Source organism: Hyperolius riggenbachi, chromosome 4 (genome assembly GCF_040937935.1).
Source record: "Hyperolius riggenbachi isolate aHypRig1 chromosome 4, aHypRig1.pri, whole genome shotgun sequence".
Lineage (NCBI taxonomy): Eukaryota > Metazoa > Chordata > Amphibia > Anura > Hyperoliidae > Hyperolius > Hyperolius riggenbachi.
Window position 1 is genome coordinate 142279115 of NC_090649.1, and position 12866 is coordinate 142291980.

Consider the following 12866-nt stretch of genomic DNA (forward strand, 5'->3'; position numbering starts at 1 on the left):
AATTATAAAATGGAACACTAGTGAAGAAACGGACCATTCTAAGGAGAATAATCCACTCTGGGGATGAGTATGTGGGTAGACAGAATGGAAGCAGCTGAGCTGAGTGGCAACAGAGTGAAAGCGGATCTGAGCGACCGGTAATCAGATCTGTTTTCATGGATCTGTTTGCCATTAAATTGCCAGTGTGAATCGGGCCTTAGTGTCAGCACTGGAGCAGTCAGGGAAATGTATCACAGTGTATTGCCTGCAAACGACCAACAGTTTCATCCCAAACCATAATTTCACCTTACTATTCTTCTCTCCGTGCCCTAACCACCCACTCTTAACAAGCACCTAATACTAGCCTTCTCCAAACCATAAACTACAGGAAAAAAAAATATTACCAAATTAAGTGGCCCAGCAATGAAATCTATGAAACCAAGAATCTCTAAAGAATGCAGTTAACCACTTTGTGCCTCAAAGAACAAGGCCAAAGCTGCAAGATTACTGTGGGATCTCAATACATACTGCTTCGGCAATAAAGAGGTTTTGGCCTAACTATGTGTTGTGATTCATTCAAAATTACATGAATGGAATGCCTCAGTAAGAGGCCACAACTGGTTTGTAGAGGATAACCTATTCTGCAGGAATGCAACCCTATATCATGTAGGAGTGGAAGGATCAAAGAAAGCACCTTGGACTTATTGAAGTTCAGTGGAGTAGCGAATCAGAGGTTATGACCATATCAGGGTCTCTGGACTAGAGGGACCCAGTTGGGCTCCTTCAACCACTTTATTTGCTCCTCATTAGTGCTATGCTGGTAGCAATCACTTCTATATGTGCTTAAATAGTGATAACCATTAACACGTTTTTTTTCTCCCCTGCATTGACATGTCTGACACTGCAGCTGTCCTTGGCAGGTTCTGGTGCTCCATATAAATTGTTATGTGAAAAGTACTTGAGGGGGCCCAAATAAAACCTGCATGGGGGTCCATCTATGGCCTCTCACCTGCACCACTGCTTGGGATGGTGGCACAAAACAGGTATCAAGATCCTTATCATAATATTATTGAATGCAATCCGTCCATTGACATTACACATATGTATGATGGATCTCCCATCCAATCGTTTGTCAGCAGCAACTCACCAGACACAGTGAAAGGATGCTTACTCCTCAGTGTTATGATATTCTCTGGCTTTTCTAACCCGGTACTGCATGCACTTCTGTACCAAGAGCGTTTTATTAAAGTCCATTCCAACAGGTTTTTTCTCTGTTACAGCTATAAATGGATACATGTTTGGGAACCTTCCAGGAATTTCTGTATGTGACGACACACATGTGAGGTGGTATCTGTTTGGCATGGGGAATGAGGTGGATGTACACTCAGCCTACTTCCATGGTCAGGTGTTAACACATCAGCACTTGCGTGTAGATACCATCAGTCTCTTCCCTGCAACTATGACCCAATCTTCAATGGTAACTCAGAACCCTGGCAAGTGGCTTCTCAGCTGTCAAGTTAATGACCACTTAGAAGGTAGTGCGTTTTTTTTTATTTTTTTTGGTTTATTTTGCTTGTTTGTTTTTGTTGCTTATTGTTGTTGTTTTTTTGGTTAAGAGCTAGAGGTTGTTCTACAAGTTGATGTAAAGTGGTTATTATAGTAAGATGTAGCTTGATTTTCCTTCATAGGTGGCATGCAGGCAATCTACGAGGTAAAGAATTGCACAAAACAAAGTCACAGCCGGCGTGCTACAAGGGTTAGGCATTATTACATTGCAGCAGAAGAAATAATTTGGAACTATGGACCAAGCTCAATGAATAATTTCACTGGACAAAAGCTGGACGATCCTGACAGGTAGTGCGATGTTCTATCTTAGATATATATATCTCTACCAACAATACTTGCTGAATCTTTGCTAGACATCTATGTGTTGACCATATTTTATTACCGGACAAGTTCCTGTATATTCACCTATTTACTTGCCTTCATGTTTTCATCAAGAGAACGTATATACAGTATATATTTATGAGTGTTCAACAGTAGTGATCACGTCCTGCTTTAGCACATGACAGTAGATGAAAGCCTTACAAATCTATCAACTGGTCAAAGTGATGGCTCTCTGTGAGTTCTCCTACACCCAAGAAATACTACCTGGGAGTGGAAACAATCCCTTAGTGACAGACAGTATCTCTATATATAAAACCCCTGTGTCCCTGTGTCTTTTGGCATGTGCTGCAAGCGGGTGGCTGTTGGGACAGGTGGAGGACATGGCCTGGGGGCGGACATGTGTGGGCGAGTGCGTGGGCGCACAGGAACGTGTCACAGTGCGCGCATGCGGGTATGCAGCGCGAGCGTACGTGCTCATGCGCACTGACCTGCGGTGGCAACAGGAGCAGGTTGGGAGGGGGGTTTTGAGCAGAGGCCTAGTGCCCTTAATTGTAATGGGCCTTGGGTCTAGTATATAGATAAAGATAATAGAAGTACTGAAAATCAGTTTTATCCTGAAGAAATAGCTTAGTCTGACACACTGCACCATATGCATATAACTTTTTCTTCCCTAGGAGATATATTTTCATCTTCTATTTAAAATATCTTTTCAGCACTTTGCAACTGAAAAAGTACCTAAAACAAGGTGAAAAAGTACAATCAGAATTATTTTGAGTGTTTTCTTGCTTGCTGGTGGCTTAACCTCTTGACGACCAGCTAATGCCGATTGGCGTAAACTGGTCGTCTGCGGGTTACCATGGAAACCTTTCCATGTCAGTTCACGGAGGGTGTCTCCGTGAACAGCCGGAGAGCCGCCGATCGCGGCAAAATGTAAACAGGCGGGGAAAAAATCCCCGCTGTTTACATCATACGGCGCTGCTGCGCAGCAGCGCCATAAGGCAGATCGGCGATCCCTGGCCTCTGATTGGCCGGGGATCGCCGGCATATGATAGGCTGAAGCCTATCCTTCAATGCGCAGGACGGAAATCCGTCCTGCGCAGCTCACAGGGGGAAAGAGAGGGAGAGAGCTGGAGAGATGGCGGAGAACGCTGCGGAGGGGGGCTTTGAAGAGCCCCCCCCCCCGCTAAGCAACTGCAGCCGGCGGCGATCAGACTCCCCCAGCAGGACATCCCCCTAGTGGGGAAAAAAGGGGGGTAGTCTGATCGCCCTGATGCACTCCTGATCGGTGCTGCGGGCTGTAGAGCCCACGCAGCACCGATCAATAAAAAATCCCCTGGTCGGGAAGTGGTTTTAAAAGACATTCTAGTGACAGATTTGAAAATATCACCTAGGAGAAAACTCAGGAGAAAAAGTGAATTGCAAATGAGCAAGTGAATTGAACATTTTCTCCTAGGTGTTTTTTTCCCCACCTCAGGGGCCATATGCAATTCTCTTTTTCACCTGAGTTTTCACCTAGGAGATAATTTTTCATCTTTGATTTTAAATAACTTTTCAGTACTTTTCAATTAAAAAAGTACCAAAAAGTTGGTGAAAAAAACTATCAAACTTATTTTAATAATTTTCTTGCCTTCTGGAGGCTTAAAAGGCATTTTATTGACAAGTTTAAAAATCTCACCCAGGAGAAAACTCAGTAGAAAAAGTGAATTGCATATGGCCCCAGCTCTCATACTCAGAATATTTTTATAATACATTTGCACCTACATTTTGGTACTTTTTTCAGTTGCAGAGTGTTGAAAAGTTATTTTAAACAGGATGAAAATGTATCTCCTAGGATTAAATTTAGAAGAAAAGGTGAATTGAATAAGGACTACTTTGTATTTATTGAATACCTATGGAATTCAGCAGCTTTCCAGGAAGCTATTGTTAAATATAGCTCATGTTTAACCAGTTATTTCTGGTTTATAGAAGGAAGACACAGCTTGCCGCACACATTTTAAATAGGCACTGCACAATTTTGGTGCAGGGTGAAGCTGAAAGACGGCTTACCCTTGCGCCTGTTGAAAGTCCAGGGTGGTGTTAATGCTATTCCCTCTCTGAGTTGTCTCGCAACTCCAGGTAGGAGGCGGGGTTGGGGGGGGTGGGGTTGGTGGACATAACTTGGGCAACGGCTATTGCCAGCAGAGAAGTTACCACTTTTTTTCTAATTTGAGCACAGGCAATCGCCAACGCCCAAATTAATCACTGAGGACCGCTATAGCGGTAATTTACATTATGGTCTAAGCCCCACCCAAATCATCGGCACAGCTTTGTGCCAAAATTAGCCATCTAGAGCTTTTTTTTCATAAAAGTACATAGCTGAGGTGCTCTGTACCATGAATAGTTCTTCCCAATCAAAGCAATGGCAAACAAGTGCATCCCACAAAAGATGTTCTTGGTGTTTAACAGTATGATTTTTCCCATATTTCAAGTGAATCAGCAACATTTTTTGAGCAAAGTGACCAAAGAATTGGAGGATCGTACAAGAAAGCAGTGTACAAGGAATACATGGATGGAACTTTCACTAAGCAGAAACCAAAATCTGAAGAAGAAAAGCACTTGGGGATTTTGGGTAAGTGCTCTATGATTGATTTGTAGTGGCTGGATAGTGATAGTGTAATGGGCTCTGCCTCTGACACAGGAGACTTGGGTTTGAATCTTCATGATTTGTAGTTACACCCCTGAGCTAAGTATTATCCAATAAATCAAAGGACAGCTGTACACATGCTAGATTGTCAAGATAACCATAACAAATGACTGTCATCAAAAAGTGAGCCCAATGAATTGTTATTACAGCCCTGGCTTTACACTGTCACAAGAGGCAATAAGCATATTTGATTTGCACTAGATTACTATACAATGCTTATTTTACTGTTTGGGAGAAAAATAAAACTTACTAATAACTGAAATAGAATGTTGTGTGGAGTTACACTTTAATTTTGCTCCTTTTCCCCACGTCGGTTGCCTGAGAGCTGTACTGGACTCTTCTATTTCATAAAATATCCTGGTAAAACTATGTACGCACTTAAGGTGCCCATTTACTCTTTCCACTCCTCTTTTAGACAATGTGGCATTTTCCACTTCAGCACCAATGTTAGACAAAGTCCGACACAGAAAGACCTGGCTGCCACTAGGGGAGCCAATGGCTGGATCTAGTTCGGCACAGCACCAGCCTCTTTAGGTCAATGTGACTAAGTTCAACACTTTAATCAACACCAGCCCCATGCTGTGCCTTGAAATCAGAGCATCCACAAGGCAACCTAGGCAGGTGCCTGGGGCCTAGTAGGTGGGAAGGGGCCCACGAGCCTCGTTCTCTGACCTTTCTACACTTCAATTTACCAAAACTACCACAAGGTCTTTGGTTGCCTGGGGCCCCTGTTACACCTTAATCCACCTCTGCTCATAATATAAATATTATGTGTGCACAGATCTAGTCTTGCACAGGGTCAGGCTATTTTTGTCAAAGTGTAGGACAAAGTTCCCTTCATGGCCAAGCTGCACCATTTAAAGGGGAACTGAAGTAAGAGGTATACAGAGACTGCCATATTTATTTCCTTTTAATCAATACCAGTTGCCTATATTTATACCAATAAGCAGCGCTCAGAGCCTCTAATCAAAAACAGTACTGTGTAACCTGGTATGGATTGACTAGCAGTACCAAGTCCACTTTTATCAATGAGGTAAATGTCCAGGTTCCTTTGTCAGTTGTTCACATAGGGCCAACGCATCACATGTAAAAAGAGAAATAGAAGACCAATAGTGTAACTCCGTCAATCTATGGAATCCACCACCAATTCTTATGGTCAATCGGCCGTGGGATTAGAATTAAGATTGCACCTCTGGTGAGCACCCTGACACTCCCCCAAAATGTCCTCACTCACCCCGCAATCCTCTAATACTCTCCGGAGGCAGGATTGATCATGTGGGGGAAATATAAATCCACTATCAGTCAGATCAGCCGCACCACTCTATAACTAAAACAACAGCTCATAGCGTAAAACCATTTAATAACATAAGTTTAAAATCATCCGCCGCCTGTCGCGTCATGCGCCTCATTGTACACAAATATTCCCCATGATGGGGGTATAGAAGCAGTCCGTTTCCATCTAGGACATGAGATGAGTTTATCCTCAACCTTTATTCAGTTTGTGTTAGATCTGTTGGAATTTGCCCTAAAGAATAACTATTTTTGGCATAAGGGGGACTTCTTCAGGCAGGTATTTGGATGTGCGATGGGGGCATACTTCGCCCCAAGCCAAGCTAACTTATATATGGCCTTATGGGAGGAGGAGGCAATCAAAATAGGGGGAAACAAACTCTGTCTATGGAAAAGATACATAGACGCAATCGTAATTCTAATCCCACGGTCGATTGACTATGAGAATAAATCTTGGTGGTGGATTCCATAGATTGACAGAGTTACACTATTGGTCTTCTATTTCTCTTTTTACATGTGATGCGTTGGCCCTATGTGAACAACTGACAAAGGAACCTGGACATTTACATCATTGATAAAAGTGGACTTGGGACTGCTTGTCAATCCATACCAGGTTACACAGTACTGTTTTTGATTAGAGGCTCTGAGCGCTGCTTATTGGTATAAATATAGTTTGGACTGATCTAGAATCATTAGGTTGTTTGAGCGCGCACCGCATATTGAAGTATTAAGAGGTCCTCAGGAGCGGTAAACCTTATTCTGTTGTATTGAATACCAGTTGCCTGGCAGCCGTGCTGGTCTATTTCTCTGTAAAAGTATCTGAATAACACCAGAAACAAGCATGCAGCTAGTCTTGTCTGATCTGACTTTAAAGTCTGAAACACCTGATCTGCTGCATGCTTGTTCAGGGGCTATAGATAATAGTATTAGAGGCAGAGGATCAGCAGGGATGCCAGGCAACTGGTATTGCTTAAAAGGAAATAAACATGACAACCTCTATATACCTCTCTCTTCAGTTCCCCTTTAATATTGTAAGTGCTGGGGAGGGGGGCAAGAAAAAGGATTAGGAAGAGTTGATAATACAATCCTGAGTGTACAATCTTACCACTTTTCTGTAAAATGAGGTACTATTTAAAGTATATTCCTTTAGTTTACCCTTCAACTACATAAATTTGACAAAATTGTACAATCAACATTTGATCTTTATTGATTATTTCAGGTAGCAGTTTTGGACCAATCACTGTACAGATACAGTGCTTTCCTCCCAGGGTGTGCTACTCAATGGAAAGGGAGGAGGGATGTCATGTGAAAGGCACCACACTGCAGGAACTTCCTCTAAAACTCCCACTGAGAACAAAAGACATCTGGGGACAGAGATCTGACTGCATGGCTCACTAGAGAGGAGGCCAGCCACACTGTGTAGATTTCTGACTCAAGAATGATTTGTTTGGCTGAGGAAAGTATAATGTATCTAGATACTAGATGCAGCATTTACAGACTAGTCATGGCATGTAATAACTAGTCATAACATTCTATGACTAGTCTCAGCAACTAGACGCCATGCGTCATGGCTCTAAGATAGTCATCTGGATATGTATCAATACCCAGGATTGTACTGTGATGGTGTTTTATCAAAAAGAATCTCATTACACACAATCTTCTAAGGGTTCTCTGGCTGGAGATCATCAGTGATCATAGGTGAGTCAAAAAAAGTGATCTGGGTTTACTGAAAATAGTTTGCTGTTTCGTCAACAAACTTATAATGTCTTAGGGTGGCCATCAGTGGTGCTCATCCGAGCTAGGATATCCGAGATACTCGGATATCCTAGCTTTTTTTTTACTATTCGAGCTCGAATACCGAGCTTGAATAGTATTAGCTATCCGGGCTGTGCTATCCGAGCGCACTCGGATAGCAAGCAGCTATCCGGAGATATCCTAGCTATCCGAGCTCGGATAGCATCACCAGCTCGGATAGCGTCATGTCAGACGTCACCTCGAGTCATCACAAGCGAATCAGCGGGCTCCCAGCCCTCTGACTGCAGCCAATCACAGAGGGGGGGCCTGGCCAAGCCCCCCTCTATAAATAGCGGGCCCCATGTTGCCTCACTCGCCCTGCTTGCGACTTACTGACTGACTGTACTGAGAGATTGCTCCAGTGCTTTTTGTCTGTGTGCAAGTGCATTTATTGTGTTATAAACCAAGCGTTTTTACACTCCAACACTTGATATTCAACTGTATTGCTTTGTATTGTAGATAGATTGTATTTTAGGCAGTTTAGTTTGTGCGATTAGGGACTAGGGAGGGAGACTGTCACTGGTGCTGCTGCAGGCCTGCAGCCAGCAGCTAGGCCCTGTGCCTAGGCAAGGCAGCCTGCCCTGCTCTGTGCTCTAGTCTCTAGTTACCTGTGCTCTCACCTGTCCTACTCTACTGTACTACTTCTGTGTTAGATAGATTTGTACTATTTTGTAGTTAGCAAGGCCCAGCTTTACTGCTATATACCTGTCCTGTATCTGCTCTCTGTAATCTAGTCACACCTGTTCTATTATTTAGCTCGATTCCTCTATTGTTTAGTTAGTACTGTAGTCAGGCCCGGCCCTAGACCATTTGCCGCCTGAGGCAAACTTTGAAGAAATCGCCGCTGCGCCCCCTGTGGCCCATGAGGCGGGGTGAAACGTTTGCCTCAGGCGGCGCTTCTGAGGGGGCGGCACCCGCCCGTCCGTAGGTGTGGAGTGCCGCCCGAGCTGGAGGGGATAGCGGGCAGGAAGGGGGTATTGGGGCTAGCGGCGGGGAGGGGGGTCGGACCGCCCCCTCCCTCGCCTGGGTCCTCCGTCCTCCGCTCCCCTCCAGCTTGTTATGCGCGCTGGCTGGCTGGCTGCAGCTGTAAGAGGCAACGGGCGGGGATCACTCACCTCTTCCTCGTTCAGCCTGCGCTCCACTGACGCAGGAAGTGACGTCAGTGGAGCGCACGTTGGAACGAGGAAGAGGTGAGTGATCCCCGCCCGTTGCCTCTTACAGCCGCAGCCAGCCAGCGAGCATAACAAGCTGGAGGGGAGCGGAGGACGGGGGACCCAGGCGAGGGAGGGGGGGGTCCGACCCCCCTCCCCGCCGCTAGGCCCAATACCCCCTTCCTGCCCGCTATTCCCTCCAGCTCGGGCGGCACTCCACACCTACGGACGGGCGGGTGCCGCCCCCTCAGAAGCGCCGCCTGAGGCAAACGTTTCACCCCGCCTCATGGGCGGGCCGGCCCTGACTGTAGTGTACTCTAGTCTGTGTATAGGGACCGTCCGTCACCACGTTACCTAGGGTCATTGTGTGCGCAGTGCACATCTGCGCTGTCCGCACCCTCTCGTTAGTGCTACACCCGTCCTATTGTTTATATTACTTCTATTGTGTATTCGCTGACTTGTACTGTACTGTAGTCTGTGTATAGGGACACCGTCAGTCAGCGTCAGCTAGGGTCTTTGTGTGCGCAGTGCACGTCTGCGCTGTCCGCACCCTCTCGTTAGTGCTAGACCCGTCCTATTTGTTTATATTACTTCTATTGTGTATTCGCTGAATTTTTTACTGTACTGTAGTCTGTGTATAGGGACACCGTCAGTCAGCATCAGCTAGGGTCTTTGTGTGCGCACTCCGCACTCTCTCGTTAGCGCTTTACCGATCTCTGCTGCTGTAGAGTACACCTGTCCGTCACCTCACACACCCACCACCACCACCAGTCCCACCCCATTAAAGTACCCCACTTGTCCCACCCGCCTATACATAACTTTTTTTTTTCATTTGTATAATATTAAAAATATACGATGTCTGGCACTGGCAGCCGCGGTTTGGGCAGGGGTAGCAAGGGCAGCAAGGGCATCGGAAAGAGAGGAGGTCATGGGCGTGGCAGCCGCGCCACCACCACCACCATGCGCAGTTCTGCGTCTGCACCAGTGGCTATTCCGCTATTAGCCACTGGCCGTGGACGCCTTGGACGCCCAACAGCTGGGAGTCACGCTGCAGAGACACAGCTGCAGCAGCAGCGTGTGGCGCAGATGTTCCTCCCACCGCCAGGTCGTAGCTGTCCTATTGAGGAGAAGGACGCAGACTCTGTGGTGGAACTGATGGTGGATGAGCAGGCCACCATTAGCTCTGGAACCGAGTCCTCCACCCCCGCCACCACTCCTGTTCGCAAGAGCAGCAGCAGCCGCCCAGCACTGCCTGGGGGGGGAGGAGGAGGAGTGCAGTTCTCCAGCCCCAGCGGGCAACACCAGCACCCTGTCACTAAGCAGCACCTTCTTGTTATCCCCAAGCACAGCGGGGCTATGGAGTGCTGTTGCGGCAGAATTGGAGGAGGAAGAAATGCTGATGGGCACTTTGGGGGATGATGCTTTGGACAGTCAAACAGTGGTGACTGTCCCTCAGCCTATGCATGCAGAAGGGGAGTTTGTGGGGTCATCCCAGCAGGACATGTTTGCGGAGGGGGAGGATGATGACAGGGTGAAGGACAGAGACTGGGTGGCAGATCCTGAGGATGTCATCAGCTCTGAGGAGGAGGAGGAGGAGGATGCGTCTGTGGGCCTTGCTAGAAGGATCAGCATCGCAGGCATAGGCAGGATCAGAAGTGGGTGTGGTATGCAGGCCACACAGGGTGCTGATCCGGAGGCGGAGAGTTCTGCCAGTGCCACCAGCTGCACCAAGAACCCCCCCCCCCCCACCCCAACCACCAAAGAGAGACCAGCGGCAGCAGCACCTTCCAGCTGAAAGGGCAACTTCACCTCCCCAATTTGGAGTTTTTTCACCCTGCCATATGTGGAGTGCAAGTATGCCACCTACAACTAGTGTTGGGCGAACAGTGTTCGCCACTGTTCGGGTTCTGCAGAACATCACCCTGTTCGGGTGATGTTCGGGTTCGGCCGAACACCTGATGGTGTTCGGCCAAACTGTTCGGCCATATGGCCGAACTAAGAGCGCATGGCCGAACGTTACCCGAACGTTCGGCTAGCGCTGTGATTGGCCGAACGGGTCACGTGTAGTGTTGGGCGAACATCTAGATGTTCGGGTTCGGGCCGAACTCCGAACATAATGGAAGTCAATGGGGACCCGAACTTTCGTGCTTTGTGAAGCCTCCTTATATGCTACATACACCAAATTTACAGGGTATGTGCACCTTGGGAGTGGGTACAAGAGGAAAAAAATTTTAGCAAAAAGAGCTTATAGTTTTTGAGAAAATCGATTTTAAAGTTTCAAAGGGAAAACTGTCTTTTAAATGCGGGAAATGTCTGTTTTCTTTGCACAGGTAACATGCTTTTTGTCGGCATGCAGTCATAAATGTAATACATATAAGAGGTTCCAGGAAAAGGGACCGGTAACGCTAACCCAGCAGCAGCACACGTGATGGAACAGGAGGAGGGTGGCGCAGGAGGAGAAGGCCACGCTTTGAGACACAACAACCCAGGCCTTGCATGAGGACAAGAAGCGTGCGGATAGCAATTTGCATTTTGTCGCCATGCAGTCATAAATGTAATACAGATGAGAGGTTCAATAAACAGGGACCGGAAACGCTAACCCATCACAGATGTTCATTGTTCATGTTACTTGGTTGGGGTCCGGGAGTGTTGCGTAGTCGTTTCCAATCCAGGATTGATTCATTTTAATTTGAGTCAGACGGTCTGCATTTTCTGTGGAGAGGCGGATACGCCGCCGATCTGTGACGATGCCTCCGGCAGCACTGAAACAGCGTTCCGACATAACGCTGGCTGCCGGGCAAGCCAGCACCTCTATTGCGTACATTGCCAGTTTGTGCCAGGTGTCTAGCTTCGATACCCAATAGTTGAAGGGTGCAGATGGATTGTTCAACACAGCTACGCCATCTGACATGTAGTCCTTGACCATCTTCTCCAGGCGATCGGTGTTGGAGGTGGATCTGCACGCTTGCTGTTCTGTGTGCTGCTGCATGGGTGTCAGAAAATTTTCCCACTCCAAGGACACTGCCGATACCATTCCCTTTTGGGCACTAGCTGCGGCTTGTGTTGTTTGCTGCCCTCCTGGTCGTCCTGGGTTTGCAGAAGTCAGTTTGTCGGCGTACAACTGGCTAGAGGAGGGGGAGGATGTCAATCTCCTCTCTAAAGTCTCCACAAGGGCCTGCTGGTATTCTTCCATTTTTACATGTTTGGCTCTTTCTTCAAGCAGTTTTGGAACATTGTGTTTGTACCGTGGATCCAGAAGGGTATAAACCCAGTAATTGGTGTTGTCCAGAATGCGCACAATGCGTGGGTCGCGTTCAATGCAGTCCTAGGCCGAAGACGTCATAGCCTAGGGTCACAAAACCTGTTTATTTGGGCAATTTCAATGGTGGCGAGTCTGACGTACATAAATCGCAGCAATGGCCGTTAGCAACGTCTGAATCTCACGAAATGTCTCATGCAGGTAGAAGACATATTGTTAGACTTGGGCTCCAAAGATGGGTTCCCTACATCTCTGCAAACCAGAGTTACAGGTCTCCAAATTTGGTAAAATCCCCCATAGGCTTTCATTGGGCCTCCTATTTACAGTTCCAAAATCTCACATCTTTTCAAAGGGCAATTACTCAGCAGTGGCAAATTTTCTAGCATTGTAGGGACCCTTAGGGGGAACATGACTGGTGAGTTTCGGGCCCCTAGGCCGAAGAGGTCATAGCCTAGGGTCACAAAAACCTGTTTATTTGGGCTATTTCAATGGTAGTGATGGTGACGTACATAAATCGCAGCAATGGCCGTTAGCAAAGTCTGAATCTCACGAAATGTCTCATGCAGGTAGAAGACATATTGTTAGACTTGGATTCCAAAGATGGGGTCCCTACATCTCTGCAAACCAGAGTTACAGGGCTCCAAATTTGGTAAAATCCCCCATAGGATTTCATTGCCTCCCTATTTCACTTTCCAAAATCTCACATCTTTTCAAAGGGCAATGGCTCAGCAGTACCAAATTTTCTAGCATTGTAGGGACCCTTAGGGGGAACATGACTGGTGAGTTTCGGGCCCCTAGGCCGAAGAGGTCATAGCCTAGGGTC

At 46.8% G+C, this 12866-nt stretch overlaps 1 protein-coding gene across 1 annotated transcript in view; it reads left to right on the forward strand.

Moving 5' to 3' along the window:
- Window positions 1-12866, forward strand: part of CP (ceruloplasmin) — a 68681-nt gene that overhangs the window by 14817 nt on the left and 40998 nt on the right. Inside the window, exons 5-7 of the mRNA XM_068280741.1 lie at window positions 1260-1514; window positions 1668-1833; window positions 4335-4474. Of these exons, the coding sequence (XP_068136842.1) occupies window positions 1260-1514; window positions 1668-1833; window positions 4335-4474 (561 nt within the window). The remainder of the gene's footprint in view (window positions 1-1259; window positions 1515-1667; window positions 1834-4334; window positions 4475-12866) is intronic.